General features: G+C 42.6%; 1 protein-coding gene across 5 annotated transcripts in view; it reads right to left on the minus strand.

Annotated features, from left to right (window-relative positions):
- The window catches only part of ACSS3 (acyl-CoA synthetase short chain family member 3), a 56979-nt gene extending 40738 nt beyond the window's left edge, over positions 1-16241 (minus strand). For 3 of the 5 annotated variants that reach the window (XM_033162614.1, XM_033162613.1, XM_033162616.1), the window contains exons 1-3: positions 15849-16241; positions 10174-10318; positions 1904-2092 (exon numbers count right to left, since the gene is read on the minus strand). In XM_033162614.1, coding sequence (XP_033018505.1) covers positions 1904-2092; positions 10174-10318; positions 15849-16180 — 666 coding nt within the window. In that variant the 5' untranslated portion in view covers positions 16181-16241. The remainder of the gene's footprint in view (positions 1-1903; positions 2093-10173; positions 10319-15848) is intronic. The other 2 variants (XM_033162617.1, XM_033162618.1) reach the window with 2 other exon arrangements.
- Positions 16242-18167: the final 1926 nt, after the last annotated feature.

An 18167-nucleotide genomic window follows, 5' to 3' on the forward strand; every position in this document is an offset into this window, starting at 1 on the left:
TAGCTTGGCAGAAGCTGGGACAGAGCAACAGGAGCTCACACCGTCGTGGGGATTTGAACCACCAACCTTCTGATCAGCAAACCCAAGAGGATCAGTGGTTTATACCACAGCGCCACCCACGTCCTTCCCCCATCCCCTATCCCCACCCATCTATTGATGACTGCTGCTTATGTACATATATTAACTTAACCTATCCTATCTCACAAAGCTGTTACACATATAAAAGGGGGACGGGGTAAACATATACAACCTTGAGCTCCTGAGTGAAAAAGCAAGTATATGCCACACTCTGCAAAGTTGCACTATGGAACACATCCCCACAGGCTATAGTGCAATGGCTTGGGTGGCTTTAGAAGAAGGTGAGACAAGTTCATGGATAAGGCCTTCAGTGGCAACTAGACACTCCGGCTATTGTCTGCCCGCACAGCTGCTTCTGAACAGCAGTTGCTGGAAACCTTAGGAGGTGAGAGTGCTATTGCATTCAGGCCCTGGGGCCTGATCCAGCAAGGCCCTTCTTTTGGATTTGCCATTCACAGATGATGTAAATAAAGCCAGAAAAGCAGCTTCCTACAATGTCTCAGTGTCCTGATGTTTACAGCAAAATACCTAAACAAACAATGTTGATCCTAATTCTATGCAAAAAAAAAACAACCCTCCAAACCCTCAAACGATGTGCAGTTTCACAGTTTTAGTGTCTGAACGACCAACTCTCGCCCTAGCCTACCTCATAGGGCAGGTGTAAAGATAAAAGCGGGCAGTGAAAGACAAAGTACACAGCCTTGAGCTCCTGGGAGTAAAACTGCAAGACAAATATACAAGCAACAAGTATATGCAATTTCACAGCTCGCAACCCATTTTGCCTACCTTGATAAACAAAAAAGTATCCTGGTGTTGAAATACAGTCTTATAGGAATGTTAACATGCTACAGCTGTAAGGTGTTTGCTGATTCACCTTGCAGTTTATATTTTTGTTTATGGTGTATTAATAAGTAAAAGCCCCGTGATGACAAGCAGACCAGTAGTGGGGACATGGAAACTTGGGAGGGGGGGGGAATTGCAAGAGCACCATTTTTCCAAGTAGGAAGGAAGCCTTGTGTATTTCAAGGAAATTACTTCTGAGTAAAACATACTAAAGCCAGCCAATTGTGTTTTACTCTGTAAAGTCACCACACTTGGGAAGTGAGTGAAATAATTTGGACGCAGCAGAAATTGCTAAACAAACATACCTCAGTTATCTTCCTCTGCCCAGCATCAGGCTAGCAGCAAGATGCCTCTCCTGTTTTTTCTGCTGCTCTGGGAGGGATCTCTCCCAAGTCCCAGGTGAGGCTGCTCAGCATTTCTTGCTCTGATCACTTAGCAACAGAGATTAAGTGTCCTTACTAATGGTGCTGCCTGCTGAGTGGTGAAGCATTAGCGCTGCCTCCATGTTTTGTGTTCCAAGTTTCTTCAGAAATATCCAATTGACTTTCTTTCTTTTTTTAATGAAAACTAAGAGGCTGGGGTCCCTGCTGACCTAGGGTCCTAAATCTTGCCACTTCTACCCACCTGTCAGCAGTCCTGATTAGAAATGCCAGCTCCTTAGGAAAAGGTCAGTTCTGAGGTTGAAAACTCTGTCATTGGAGCAATTCATATCCTGCTTAAAAGCAAGTAAGTCTATAAAAGCTACCAAGCCTCAAAAAAAATCTCTGACTGGCCTGACTGCAAAAAAAAAATTACAATATCATCATGATGAAATAAAAATAATAATAGTACTTTCATTTACAAGGCTTTCCTTCCATGGTTGACTAGTGAGTAGCACAGCACTGGGGCAGATGAAGTGCAAGGTTACTTGCCAGCTACTTTCATTTATTACAAGACCCGTTTCACATCGTCTCTCCCATACCTGAGCAAAATTAATTGTTACCTTGGCATGATCAATGCGACTTGAGAGCTCTTTTGAAGCAAATCCGCCGAAAATGAGACTATGTATAGCTCCTATTCTTGCACACGCCAGCATTGTGTACATCGTCTGTGGAATCATTGGCATGTAGATGACAACACGGTCTCCCTCCTTCACGCCGTGGCTCCTCATGACACCAGCTAGCTTGGAAACCTGAACAGGCAACAGTTTAAAGTTGTATGGAGGTTACTCACGTAGTACTAGCACCAGATTCCAGGGGGGCTTCAACACAATGGTGCCGATGGACCCCCCACCCCCTATGTGCTTTATCCCCCTTAATTTAGCCATACTTTGTTCTTCTTCTGCCATTGCTGTCACAGCAACACCACCACTTACCAACCTGCAAACTGCGCCAGGGAGTGATGTTTTAGCAGCATGTAGGCAGCGGTGACACTTTGGAATGAAAGACAACCTCTACTCCAAACCACAGGTTCTGGCTGCCATTTAATTTCCCCAAGATGTAATGCCTCTGGGCCCACAGATCTATGCATTCTATAGATTTGCATTTTGGGTGAATTAAAATGGCAGGTGACCACCACCAATGGAAGCTTGCTTGGTTCCTATTCTAAAGTGGCACCACTGCCCACCCACTGCTAAACTGGCTGCCCAGTGAGGAGAATGAGGGGACTCCTCAGCCACGGGGGCCCTTGGTCAGTGCCTAACTGCTGCCGCAAGGCCTGTATTCACATGATGTGTTCTATAAGAGTGAGAGTATCCCAGTCAGTAGAGCATGAGACTCTTAATCTCAGGGTCATGGGCTGGTGTCCCACATTGGGCAAAATATTCCTCCATTTCAGGGGCTTCGACTAGATGATCCACATTGTCCCTTCTAACTCTATGATTCTGTGACTGTTCTTTTATTAAAACGACCAAAATGTGGCTATCCCTCAAAAACAATTTATGGAAAAACATTCAAGATCAATAACGTTTCATTCTTAAGAGAAGAAAATGCTGCATAAATCTACTACAAGCAATTAGTAAAGCATGCTAATTCAGCGTATACCACTTGAAACGACACAATCAAAAACTGAGGCAAGGTGTGGGGGGGGGGGACAAAGATTTGCATCAGTTAACTTGGGATAAACAAGAAATTAAAAGTTTGTATTCCTTTATTCCGTAAAGACAAACCACAACCAAAAGTAAGCTCTAATCAAAATGCTATTAGTAAAAGGTGCTTTAGAAACACACTAATAATTTCACTCATGAGCTACTCCATTTTATTAGAAATGCGTGCGGTATAACATTTAATTATCATGTTTGGCAAGTTGCACTTTTTAGCAAGTAAGATAAAGCTATATTAAATAAACCCAGATAGGCATGTGCCCCGAGTACAAGGTCTGCCTCTTATAATATTTATGAGACTATATCAAATCCTGCCAACGTCACATGAGCTCATCATTTCAAACTAGTTACTTGGCTCCATGTTTCCCACCCCAATTTCATATTAGTTCTAGCCAAATAAATCTAACAGGACAATAAGTGCACCCTTTCTGATATCAATCCATTCGTGTGTCATGCTACATCATAGTTTAGCGTGATAAGAATGAGCCACACCAAGAGAGATACAGGGAAAGGCTGTGGCTCAGTGGTAAAGCATCTGCTTTGCATGCAGCAGATGTCCTGGGTTCAATCCTCACCATCTCCAGGTAAAGCTGCCCCTTGCCTGAAACCCTGGAGAGCTGCTGCCAGTCAGTGTAGACAATACTGAGTTAGGGAGACAGAGGGTCTGACTGTGTAAAGCAGCTTCTCCTCCTCCTAAATATCAAGGTGCAGGAAATTAAATTTCGATTAATGGCAAACATGTGGCAGGCATCAATGAAGCCACTAGGATCACAGTTTATGCGAACCATGGTCCATAAACCATTTGGTGGAAGCTAAGCAAGCCAAAGTAAGTTGTAGCAGGCATATGCAAAGAATTATCCTCAAAGGAAGTAAATTAATTGTGATTATAACCTCCCATCCAGTTGGAAGACTCAAAAAGCAGATGTTGTTCAGCTAAAGCAAGAAAGCTTTGCAGATTATGATGCTGAAAGTAAGAGGCAGGGTGCTAATGGAGTTCTGGAAAATGCAAGGGGTAGCACTTTTGCTGTGAAAATCTAGGAGCTAGTCTGCAACAACCATTTCTTACTCGAGCCTAATTATGCTTTTTCTTGCTTCCTATGCAGTTTTTTTCCAACTGAGCTGTGATCTGTAAGAAATGCACTCTGGCAAAAAAAATATTAAAGTGTGTGTTTAAGACTATAGTGCTTCTTATACAGAATATGATTGTTGTCATTAAAGGGGAGGGCCCGTGAGTAAAGGAGATGCAATAAATTTTGGATGGACAGCAACCCAATTGGAAGTTGACATATATGCATATCAGTTTTGAAAAGAGCACCTGTGGTAACATGGCTACATTTGCAGCTTTCCTGCTTGTTTTGTGCAGCTCATTGTGCACTGACCCATTATTTTGGCTCCAGTTTGTGTCTCAAAACACTGAGCAGAAGAGTCTCAATAACCAGGGGTGGGAAGTGGTTTCGGGATGAAAGGCCTGAAGCCCAATCCATAGCTCTGCAGCTTTTGTCAATGGCGTAATAGAAACGCTACGTAAAAGAAGTGATAGCATTTCGGAAATACTGATTCTGTCAGGGACATGTTTCCTCAGGAATAGCAAACTGGTGATCCAGTGGTGCCTTGCGCTTATGTTACGAGCCATCAAAACAGGCCCATTCAGTTACAAGAGGCAGCAATTTTGCACATGTTCAGGAAGAGAGTGGAACAGAAGGGGGGGCCAAACAGGATGGGGCGGGCTTGTGCGCTCCACTGACATGCTTGGGGAGACCAGTTTGATTAAATTGTATAATTTGACATTGGAACAACTGGCATTAATAATTGTATTAATTGGATAAAAATGGTATTGCTATAATGAGGCTGCTATTGGAACGATATTGGAAAATCAATAAAAATGTATTTTTAAAAAAGAAAGAAAAGAAAATGCGGTTTGTATAGGCTGAAAATGTGTATTTCATTTATGTTGAAAAGGGGATCGGGGAAAAGAGAGAGGAAATAAAAGGATTTCCTCCCCCCAAAAAGGGTTTGTTGTTTAAAAAGGGTATTTTAAAACACACTTTTGCCGAGTAATGCTATTTAACATGATCTCTTGCTCTCTTTTTGTAACAGTTCAGGTAATTTTCAACACACAAAAGAGTTGACCCAATGCCATGCTTTGAAAACTAACCTTTAAATCCTTTCTTGACTGCCAATCCCTAAGGATCATGTAATTACAAAGGAAAAGGCATCCTCATGTCACCTTACTAACTTAGGAAGTGCTGCAGTCAATTTGCTGCTACTGTATTTGACATCTCTTTCCACAAAACCTAAATTAGTAAAAAACAAAAAAAAAAAAAAACATAAACATAAACATTCTATGTAGCTCAGAATGCTGTGGACAGCTGAATTTAAAAAAAGAAAAAACCTGTTGCTGTTTTAAATGAATAATATCAGCACAGTTTCATAGTTGAGCATAACCTGAAATGAAATTGTATTGACTGATTAGCATATTTTATAAATAATCCTCCCCACTTTACATTATGCTGGTCAAAGATTTATCGTAACCAACCAAGACAGAAGACCAAAACAAGTCGTCTAACTGTAATTTACTGGCTGATTTAAGATTTCTTCATCTCACTTTCCATTAGCAAAGTGGCACCTGAGACAGTACCAAACATCTTCATCTTCATCGTGACAGAGCAATGCTATATGGTGGTGGTGGGAGATTTTGTTACAAAGCTGCTGCCTCTCCCTAAACCTTGCTGGCTCCACTGTGGCCAGGGCAAGAGGTGAGGGTGTTTTTTTCTTATGCCTTTCCTTTTTTTATGGAAAAAAAAAGTCAGTGGGAGGGAACTGAGGACAGTGGTACCTTGGTTCTCAAACTTAATCCATTCCGGAAGTCCGTTCCAAAACCAAAGCGTTCCAAAACCAAGGCACGCTTTCCCATAGAAAGTAATGCAAAATGGATTAATCCGTTCCAGACTTTTACAAACAACCCCTAAAACAGCATTTTAACATGAATTTTACTATCTAACGAGACCATTGATCCATAAAATGAAAGCAATAAACAACGTACTGCAGCCACACAAACAAACAATCAGTAGCTGAACTGGGTTCCACACAGTCACAAAAACAAAACAAAAAGAGCCACAAAAATGCAAAGTAAATAGCAAAAACAGACAGACCTCAGAGTAACACTCAAAACGGAAGTGTGGCACTCAAAACGGAGCACGTTCAGCTTCTAAGAAAAGTTTGCAAACTGGAACACTTACTTCCAGGTTTGCAGTGTTTGGGTTCCAAGTTGTTTTAGTACCAAAGCGTTTGAGAACCAAGGTACCACTGTACTGGATGGCTCCTTTGGGAGAGTGTTGGGAGAATGAGGGAGCACAGAATCCTGTGGATCTTTGAATATCCCTGGAACGTGCCTTGATTCACTCCCAGAATGCCGTTCAATCCACCACAGCTGGCAAAACACTGCCAGTGGGACATCCTGCCATTGAGCAGCCTTCCAGGGGGTTTTCAGCAGTGCAAGTGATCCTGCCAGCTGAGCTCCCTCTCCACCACAATAGCACTTATGCTGCATCCAGTGGCCCTCCAGCTAGCCTTTAGCCAGCTTTAAGATTGAACCGCAATTATTGTTTAAAATATTAATAATTGCAGTTTAAACTGAGGCAACAAAATACCCATGAAAACCAGAAGGCTACAAAGAATCAACTCAAATCATCAAAACCCATCACCAAATGCCCTTATTATCAGATTTTAAGCAACCTTAAAAAGTAACAGGCGAACGGTGGATAAAATGTCCATCCAAAAGCACAGGTGTCTCGGAAAAAGAAGGTACAAAGGAAAGTGCCTTATACCGAATCAGACCATTGGTTCATCTAGCTCAGTATAGTCTTACACTGGCTGGCATTGGCTGTCCAGGGTTTCAGTCTGGGTCATCTCCCACCCTGACTGAATCTGGAACCTTGTGCTCTCAACCCAGATGTTTTGCCACTATGCTAGGGCCCTTCCACTAAGTTCTTGCCCTCGCAATATTTTATTTTTTGTCAAAATCCAGGACACAGAGCAGTGCATCGTCTATGGATCTAGGCTCAGGCAGTACCTCTTCTCACTCCCTAATAAGGTATTCCCAACCTCCAGATCATGTAAGGCTGAATTAGCACTGTTGAATGCAAACTCATATGCAAATATGAGAGTGACAAAATAGCAAAAGCAATTGCAAATAGCTATGGAATACAGTGGTACCTCTGGTTGCGGACACGATCCGTTCCGGGGTGCCGTTCGCACCCCAAAAAGTCTGCAACCAGAGCAGCGCTTTTGCGCATGCGCGAACCACGTAGAACGCTTCTGCGCGTGCTGTGAAACCCGTAAGTAAATAGTTCCGGGTTTGCCGTGTTCTTTACATGAAAAAACGCAACCTGAAGCAGCTGTAACCCGAGGTATGACTGTATAGGTTTTGTTACACTGCCTCAAATCCAGCACTGCACCAAACAAGTTTTTGCTAAGGTTTCGTGAGGGTTGTATGCAATGATGTGAGAGCCGAGCTTATTTCACATGGTCTTTCTTCTCCTCCTCCCATCCACCCACCCCCCCCAAAAAAAAATCTGCTCCAGAGTTCCCCCAATCCTCTGGAACTGAATTTGAAAGCACTTGGAGAGCTGGAGGGGGTAGGAGAGGAAGTTCAACTGTGCCCACAGAGTCCAATGAATGAGCAGAACAGCAGATAACTTATCGTAGGGGTTTGCACCAGATGACCCTTGCAATTCTATGATTTTATGATAAACCCATACTTTTCTATTGATCAATGAACAAGAGCCAGAAAACATTGTTTGAAGGGAGTTTGCATTCCAGAGTTTTCTGCTATCTGACAAATTAGGCACACAGCCATTGCTGCACCAAGAGGTCACTGCCGCGGGAAAGTACAGAGCTGGTGGGAAATGAAAGCCAACAAGCAGCTCGGAACCATGATTCACCTTTACATTTGGCTTGATGACAAAATTGAATCACTCTCAGAGTGCAAGGATTACCTAGAGCAAGTGCGCTGAAAAAAAATAAATGATACAATAATAACTCGGACAGACTGCAATACAAACTGTGCTATCAGAAACATGCATCATCTGAATAGTTGCCAGAGCAGCAGCTACTTCTACAATATAACTCTTGTCCTCTTACTTTAAAATAATTTTTACTTAGTAGCGTAGGACAAAGCATATACAGTGGTACCTCGGGTTACAGATGCTTCAGGTTACAAACTCCACTAACCAGGAAGTGGTTGCTCGAGGTTAAGAACTTTGCCGCAGGATAAGAACAGAAATCGTGCACCAGTGGCACAGCGGCAGCAGGAGGCCCCATTAGCGAAAGCACGCCTCAGTTTAAGAACCGTTTCAGGTTAAGAAAGGACCTCTGGAACGAATTATGTTCTTAACCTGAGGTACCACTGTACAATTGTATCAATATATCAGAAAGACAAGCCTAGGGTAAAATTAACTTCCTGAGCAGAAGCTGTGCAAGCAAATTTGCTTTGGGAGGCTAAGGCCAGGATCTAAACATCTAGTTTAGATGCATCATAGAATCGCAGAATCATAGAGTTGGAAGCGACCGAAAGGGTCCGTCTAGTTCAACCCACTGCAATGCAGGAATCACAGTTCTAATGTGTGCTTAAGTTATTTCCCCACATAGTTTCTCCCCACACCATGTCACAAATCACTTTTGATTTGACTCTCATGCTTTGCATGATGGGAAGGAGCATAAAATCTTCAAGAAAAGAAAACCAAAAGCCTTCTTGGGTGCACACAACTGGTTCTGGGGTTTTCTGGATCCTATTGGAAACCTGTCTCAACTGTAGCAATAGTATGTCAAGCGGTTTCATACACAGAGTGGAAATGTTTTCATAATTTGTTTTTAATTTGCTTATCATATCCTAGAATCATAGCTGGAAGGGACCATGAGGGTCATCTACAGTATTACAACCTCCTGCAATGCAAGAATCCTGCCCACAGCCAACCCTAGGTGGATCACAGGGTGGTTTACAATATAAAAACACAAAAATACACAACAAAGTAACAAACAAAAGCAATTACCCCACCCACCCACCCACCCTGTTTAAAAGGCAATAAAAACGTAAAGGTAAAGGACCCCTGACAGTTAAGTCCAGTTGCGAACAACTCTGGGGTTGTGGTGCTCATCTCGCTTTACTGGCCGAGGGAGCCAACGTTTGTCCGCAGACAGTTTTTCCGGGTCATGTGGCCAGCATGACTAAGCCACTTCTGGCAAAACCAGAGCAGTGCACAGAAACGCCATTGACCTTCCCGCCGGAGCGGTACCTATTTATCTACTTGCATTTTGACATGCTTTCGAACTGCTAGGTTCGCAGGAGCTAGGACTGAGCAACGGGAGCTCACCCCGTCGTGGGGATTCGAACCACCGACCTTCTGGTGGTTTAGACCACAGCGCCACCCGTGTCCCCATTAAAAGACAATAGTTTGCTTAATTAGCAATGTCCTGGAGGAAAATATTTTTTGCCTGGAACCTAAAGATAGGTAACCTCCCTGTAATATCTGTAAAGTTTATGTAAAAAGGGATAAAGCTTTCAAGGATAGACTATTCCATCAAGCCTAGGCATATGCACACACAGAAAGCAGAACCCATCTTTCTGGTTTGATCTGCATACATATGTCTGTTCTGTATATCGTAGAAACATCATTTGTCCTATAGGAACCTTTGTGTGCAAGCTGGGTTTATGCTTTAGTGACCCGCGTCAGTATAAACCAATTACAAAAAATCTCTTCTTGTGTGCTTAAACTTGATCATCTTAATTAATGATAATCTCCTAGCAGCCCTTTCAGTTGTTGACTAATCATATATTGTACAGTTGGTGTCCATGTACACTTGTATATTAAATTGAAAGGCGATAAGGTTGTTCTGTTTGCTGAATTAGATGAACCAGGGCAGCAGATGATTAAGAAATAGCAGAAAGACAAGAGGTTTGTTGCTAGAACAAGATTAGTTATCAACATCAGTTGATGTTATCAGTTAACATCTTGGAGGTTTGCTTGTTTTCCACAACCATGCAGGATATAAATAAAGGTAAACGAACAGAAAAAAAGTGTTTCCTGTATTTGAAGTTTTACAACCATGTTATAATAATTTTGTTCAATTTCATTTGGCTGTCTTGCTCGCTAAAAAAAATCCATTAAACACACCTGTTCAAGAAGTTCTTTGTAAGTTATAAACTCTTTAGCATTTGTTACAGGACTGTCATGGATGATAGCAATCTGGTCCCCTTGTCCATTCTTGACATGGCGATCTATAGCATTATAACAAATATTCAGCTCTCCCCCAACAAACCTAGAGGAAAAAAGAATGAAAACCGCTGGGTTAAAAAATAAATCTTGCCAAATGAGAATTAGTATCTTGTCCTTTGCCACAGGCAGCAAAATACTGTGTGCCAACCCTACCATTAACCATCCTACCTCTTGACCATGGGTAGGCAAACTAAGGCCCGGGGGCCGGATCAGGCCCAATAGCCTTCTCAATCTGGCCCGCGGACAGTCCAGGAATCAGCCTGTTTTTACATGAGTAGAATGTGTCCTTTTATTTAAAATGCATCTCTGGGTTATTGTGGGGCCTGCCTGGTGTTTTTACATGAGTAGAATGTGTGCTTTTATTGAAAATGCATCTCTGGGTTATTTGTGGGGCATAGGAATTCAAATTATTTTTCAAAATATAGTCCACCCCCCCACCACAATGTCTGAAGGACAGAGGACCAGCCCCCTACTGAAAAAAGTTTTCTGACCCCTGCGTCTTGACCTTCCTTCCCAACATGCCTTGCGTTACTTTATAGTATACATATGGAGTTGTGAACTAGCCAGAAACAAAATGTCCCAATACATTTATGGGACCTTAGCAGGTTTCTGACCTGCATAAATCAGCAAATGAAGCTCTGCATGGCATGGACATAAGGATCATCGCAATAGCCTATATACCGGTAGATATGTATATATCTATTTTAGAACCTGAGCAAAGAAAGCCACAGTATTAATCATAATCTTGTAGTACATGCCATTTTTTTGCACAAAACTTACTTATTAACTATTATGGTTTCTAGAATATAATGACTCCGCCTAAGAATATATAGGTGCTAATTTTACAACATCCAAGTCATTATCTTCTTCTCGCACGATTAAAAACATCATTATCCCTGTAGGTACGATGCTATGTGTACATACAGAGCAGTTCTTCTGAATCTCTTTATCTTCCAGGATAAATTAAGGCCGGTATACACAATACTATTGTTGTACACCCAATAATAACCTCTAGGTACACATGCATGTGGATGTATGTAAACCGTGGAATGGCAGTCAGCAATTATTTGATTGAGGCAGCGGGGGGTTTTCAGCCTTGTGAACTCAGCAATTGCAGACAATATTACCTGAATATGTGCATCTATCAACATTCTGAAGAATGGGGAAACTACAGAGATATGTAATATCAACAACTAAGGTATTGTGTGGATCACCTCTTACTGAAAAAAGTATTATTATTATTTTGGTCAGGAGGTCATAATACCAAGCAAAACTACCAGCAGGCTATATAAGAACATAGCCATCCCAACCCAAGTTGTCCCAGTAAGGACAAAGTTCCACTGTAGTTTGAATATTAGTTCAAGTTAAACATTGTTCAGTTCTGTCCTTGACCACAATCAGTAAGGTCAAAACGCTAGGACAGTTCTTTATTATCAGCTATGGTGAGTCCAGAAATGGATGTAAAATGGACTAGAATTCATCTGCACTGGCCAGTTTTCAGGAATCCCATGTGCCCTAAAATGTGCACCTGAAATCTACTAGTGCCTGCAAATTAGCCTCCACCAATTCTTCAACCCACTCAGAGAAGTCCACATTATAGGAATAACCTGCACAACTGGAGGTATAACATCAGTGCAGGGTTCTCCTGTGTCACATCATTCCTAATTTGAGAAGCTATCTTCATACCGTAGCCTCAATGCACTAAATTGGATGGGAAGTCCAAATGTCTCTGTACAGTATTACCCTTGAAATGGTTGGGGGACACACACACAAGATGGAGCTATATAGAAACTTATCTGCAGTGCTCTAAAGATAATTTTACCTTTGCTTGCTGCTGCAGATCCTGCAATATCAAGAACCAGTTTATATATTTCTTACCCGCCTCCACCCCCCTTGCAAATCACAAGACATGGCTCATGTTGCATGGGGAGTGGTGGGAGATTCAGGACAGACAAGAGGAAGTGCTTCACCCACAGCACCCAGTTCAACAATGGAATTTACAATGACTTGGCTATATTTTTGATAATGGTTGCTCATCAGGTGATTAGCAAACACTGGGAAACTGGCCTAGGGTTAACATTATCCAGGTGGTACATAAGGATTTGGCAAAATGCTTTAGCTGAAACGTTAACAGGAAGACTGAAGGATATGAAAGGTTAAAAAGATGACTTTGACACAGTTTGGTTTTATTTCATTTTTATAAGACTTTTATTAAAGACAATCATAGTACAGTAAGATACAGAAAACTAATCTAAATTTTAAAAACAAAATAAAATAAAAAATTCCTTCCAGTAGCACCTTAGAGACCAACTAAGTTTGTTCTTGGTATGAGCTTTCGTGTGCATGCACACTTCTTCAGATACCAGATTATCTATGGCTCTCCTTTCAGCATGGTTTAGATTTTGTTGTAAGCGGTGGTGTTTTCTGGTCACATCCGTTTGGATTCTGCGGCGGAAGCAATCGATGTACAGATCTAGTGTGGTATTGCGTCCATCAGAAGGGGTCCATGTGGAGTCCCTTTTTGTGTAACATTTTTTCGGTGGTGGTTGGTGGTCAATGTTCTGTTCATTAATGTGTTTGGAGGGTGGCGTTTGTTCCCCAGTAGGTTGAGAGATGTTGTGTTGTGAAGATGTTGTTTGTTCTTTGTATCTGAAGAAGTGTGCATGCACACGAAAGCTCATACCAAGAACAAACTTAGTTGGTCTCTAAGGTGCTACTGGAAGGAATTTTTTTATTTTATTTTGTTTTGACTATGGCAGACCAACACGGCTACCTACCTGTAACTAAATTTTTAAAAATGCAAATAGAATAATAGAATACCGAGTACTCTCTTAAAGGTAGCTATTGACCCTTACTATCCACAGAAGGTAGTAGCCCCTCCCAGCTCTCACCTGGGATCTTTCCTTTCTCCTCCCAGCCTCTCACCCTGGGAGACCAACATTTCCCTGCCTCCCATTCAGGCTCTTCCATCAACTACAGTAATGAACACCAACTTAGATGGGTTTGTAATGGGAGTAATGTGCTATCTTCATGATTACAGGCCTTATGTCTCTTAATATCAGTTGCTATGAAACTGAAGGAGAGGCCTACTGCCCTCATGTTGTTCTTGTGGAGGCAACTAGTTGGCTGGCAACTGTGGGAAACAGGATCTTAGTTGAGAAAGGCCTTTTGTGTAATCCAACAGGACAGTAATACTGTAATATATTTCTGGAAGTGGTGCTGGAATACAAATGCTCCCTTTCTGTGCACATCAGATGGTGCTTATAAATATTATACAGCATTGTAATGAGTAACAAACAAATCCCAGGTGCATAATCCAGTGGCTGTGCTTGTGACATTTCTAGCACACATTAAAAACAGAACAGAACACCCAAGTCGAATAGAATAACCTTCATGGATCTTTTTAAAAGTCCAACAGTTTCCCCCCCCCCCCATAAAAACAATCCAAGAGGCTCACAACAGAGCAAAACCAGAAATTATAGATAAAGCCTAAATCTGGCAACAGACAGGAAGGGTTTTGGTTTTTTCCTTAACCTGGTGTGTGTGTGTTCATGCATGCATGTGTAAAAGAGAAAGAAATCTATAAGCAAGTGATGCTATGCAGCAAGAACTAGCTAATGTGATCTGCACAGAAACAACAGAATTAGGAAGCATCATTGTTTTAAACAAAAGCAAACACCAAGATCCAGAAGGAATTGTCAGCTGGTATAGCAGCACAAACACTTCAGGCCATTTTTTTTTTTTTGGCACAAAGAGGACAGATCAGTGTGATATTTCATTCTAAGCACTAGCAGGGCTTTTGTTGCACTGCCCACTGTGATCCAAGGCAATTTTTCTTATGTTCCTTTTACCCACAAGAATTCTTAAGTACACACTCAATAGCAGATTACAGAACTAGCTGGAACATATCCAAGGGAAAACATAATAAAAAATATAAAAAAATCCTTCCAGTAGCACCTTAGAGACCAACTAAGTTTGTTCTTGGTATGAGCTTTCGTGTGCATGCACACTTCTTCAGATACACAACATATTATTGTTCAGAGCTGCTTTCCTTTCACAAGAGATTAAAGGAAAATAAATACAGAAGAAAAGAAAATCTTACATAAATTATACGAGATAGTTCTCTGTTAAAGTACCGGACAGTATATATTAGTAGTATATACAGTATATATTAGTAGTGCCTTATGGAACACAGGAAACAGAGTTTATTGTCTACTGTGACTGCCAGTAGTGAGGGTTTCAGACAGGGGACATTCCCAGCTGTACCTGAAGATATTGAGGATTGAACATGGGATCGATCTACTGCATGCAAAGCAGAAACTCTACCACTACATGGGAATATATATATATATATATATATATGGGGTTCAAGACAGCCTACGGGCCACGTTCTGTAGTCTCAGATGCATGTGGGCCAGCCAAAATCTGACAAGTCACTCCTGCTCTTAAATTGTCCAAGCAAAATGGCACCAAAATGAGAAAAAATGCTGAACTTAGATATAACTCAGTCAGTGAAGCATGAGACTCTTAAACTCATGGTCATGGGTTTGAGCTCCACATAGGGTGAAAAATTCCTGTGATTCTAAGGCGAGGGCATTACACAGCCAGAACGCCACTGCAGAAAAGGCTCTCTCCGGTGCCACCACATAGCAGATTACCCTGGATGATGGAAATCTGCTTGAGTGTCATCAGGATACCCACTCCAAATTCTCTGTTGACCCCCACTCGGTGGCCTCATAGAGATGTAACAGAGCACAGGGGAAAAGATGGAACTCTGTGGCACTCCGTAGCACAAGCACCACAGGCCCAAGCAGAAATCCTCCCATATCACGCTATGGGTAGAAGCAGAACCATCAAGTCAACATGCTCTCAACTCCCATCCCACCATCCAGGGAGGTACAATGGTTGATGCTGCCAAAAGCTGGTGGGAGATCAAGGAGAATCAAGAGGGTCACACTCTCCCCCTGTCCCTCTCCCATCCAAGGTCATCCATCAGGGTGGCCAAAATTGTATCAGTGTCCAAACTGGGCCTAAATCCAGATTGCATGGGTCCAGATAATTGGATTCCTCCAACTGCACCTGGAAATGAAAGGCCCCACCTTCTCAATCACCTGGTCCAAATAGGCATATTAACAGCCAGATGATAGTCATTATAATCTCCTCTGTTCAAAAGGGACTTCTTAAGGAGCTGCTGTGCAACCACCTGGGTCAGTGTGGTGGGCACCCCCTCTTTCCTGGCGGAAAGCATTTGCTGTCTCTAGGACCCACCCAGCAAATCCCTTCTAGCTAGCACTTAATAGGAAGAGCAAGAGTTGGTTGCCCAAAGCCTTGCTAGCTTTATTTCAATGTGCCTTTCGCAGCAGTTCGCTAGGCAAAAATTCAACAGGTGACGCACTTTCCCCCAGAAACGGGAGGTGAAATGATGCACAGAACCGGAGAGTTGGAAGGCGTCTCACGGGTCCTCTAATCCAACCCAGAACCGATGCACGAAACCCGCGACTACAGCATAGCACCGGTTGAGTTTCTGCCTGTCCCTAAGGTGGAGCCCAGCGAGGGTTTGGTCAGCCACTCACCAGGAGGTGCTATAGGGATCTCTCCTCTGCATGGTTTGAGCCCAGGGCTTGTGCCACTCGATGCCCTGAGCCGCTTCAGCCCAGTGTTTCTCTGGCTCCTCCACCGACGCCCTGAAAACCGCTTCATAGTCGCCTCCAGGAGCGGCTGCCCGCGAGGACAACGAGCGGCTGATGGGGAGAAGGAGCCGGGCTGCAGGCGGGCGCCTAGTCCAGCAACTCGGGAAACCGAGCGGGGGGACGCGCCGGAGTCCCACGTGCGGAGCCCAGAGAAGGCCTCGGGCGCTGCGAGCAACTTGGTGCAGCCAGGCTCTCCGGCACTGCTGGGCGCTCATGTTCCCTGGCCGCCCCTCGACGGCACCGAGGCGAAACTGCAAAAAAGAACCCCCCCAAACTCGAGCGCCCTGAAACTACACACTTTTGGAGCCGGGGGAATCTTATTAATTCCTTTTTTCACGAAGTCAGCAGGAAGAGCCGAGCTGGATTCAGGACCAAAGATTAGGAGCTGCTGCTCCTCTACCCACTTTAGTGTTTACAAACGACCAGTTTGCAGGAGCTCCAGTCCGGGCTTTGGTGTCGGCTCCCCAGCCCGCCCTTTGTTTTGTAGCGAGGAAGCCCTCTGTGATTTGCTGAGGTTGCATAATACAGTATCGCCCACCGACCTCTAGGACCCAGGATATTCTGCCAACTTTCCCTCTTCTATTACTGTTCAAAGTTTGCTAAGTGCCTGGAAGTAAGTGGACGCGGTTTAGGATAGTGCTGTGCTTCTCCCTCACTTCGCAGATTCAGGAATTCGCCTTTCCTTCTTCAAGATACCTTTTTTAAAAATCATGGCAATCTGCTTTCTGTTTCAGAGGCAACGGCGTATTTAAAACTCGCCCAGCAATACATTTCTTTCCTTATTTGTTTCATTCTCATCTCTATTTCAACAAACGGCAATATTCCATTGCCTTAAAAACAATTTTCATTCCTGTCCACTTCCAACAAGTGCACTTCATTTTAAATAAACTATATTAAAATCATATTCCATCATTTAAAAAAACAACAACCACAAAACTATTACAACTTATCTCCATTATCAACCTTTATCGAGGGAGAATTAGAGAGGATTAGGTTGATATGGAGACTCCACAACAGGGGCATATATTTTATCCAGAACAAGGGATGCATTTGACTTTTTGAATAAAATTAATTTGCCAGATACAGGCATTTCAGACACACCAGTTTCAGAGAGATCTCACCATGGAGGGATTCTACAAACTCACCATGGACTCTCACTGTTTGTGAGAAGATGTGTGGATCCACTCACAGAGAAGGATGTTACTATTATATTTCCTAATTTAGGTGTGCACCAAGCCAAAGAAGTCATAAAGTACTGGGAGATAAACAGTGCCAGATAAACAGTACCTTTAGAGGCACTAAGCAATGCTGCTATTAATTATTATTATTATTATTATTACTATTACTATTACTATTACTATTATTTATTTATATCCCACCCATCTGGCTGGGTTTCTCCAGCCACTGGGTCGCTCCCCACCGGAATATTAAAAACACAATAAAACATTGAATATTAAAAACTTCCCTAAACAGGGTTGCCTTCAATTCAATGCAGAAATAAAACAGATTTATTGCAACACATGACAGGATCTGATTTCCTCACATTGTTCCCATCTACGCCTGTAGAATGCCCTGTGGTTTATGTTGGGATAAGTAATAAGAGAACAGAAAAATGGGGGAAGAGTGTGGAGTGTAAGGAAGTCTTAACAAAGTTCTGGTTGTTCCCATGAAAACTGCGTCAATGCTCTTTTTAAATATCAAATGTCAAATTCTTTCCCTCCCTGCCCCCGCCCCCACCATTTACTTTATTTTTTTTACTGGTGCCCTAAGCACATGCTTAGCCTGTCTATTGGGTAATGCAGCAGTGGAGATAAACTTTCACCAATGTGCTGTACATTTGCAAAGGAGCACTGACCCCAGGGGTAGTCTTTTCGAGAACCACATTTCTCCGTAGCGAATACTGAGTATTCCAGGAAGGTAGAAGCATTTCATAACAAGTCCCCAACTGTGACAATCGGAAAACTTTTCGAACAGGCAAGGTTGCTATGGGAACACCTAAATAAAAACCTGAAAGAACACTGCTGATATGGGTGCTGCTGCACCTTAACCCTTTATGCCCTGTTGCAGGATCAACTGGTGCGTGGTGCTTAATATGAGTGGCTGATAGGCTGATAGGTAATTAACTGTGTGTTGTTACAGTACAACGGTGTACATGTCTACTCTGAAGTTAAGTCTCTTTGTGGATAAGAAGGCTTACTCGCA

Source organism: Lacerta agilis, chromosome 10, assembly GCF_009819535.1.
Source record: "Lacerta agilis isolate rLacAgi1 chromosome 10, rLacAgi1.pri, whole genome shotgun sequence".
Taxonomy (NCBI): Eukaryota; Metazoa; Chordata; class Lepidosauria; order Squamata; family Lacertidae; genus Lacerta; species Lacerta agilis.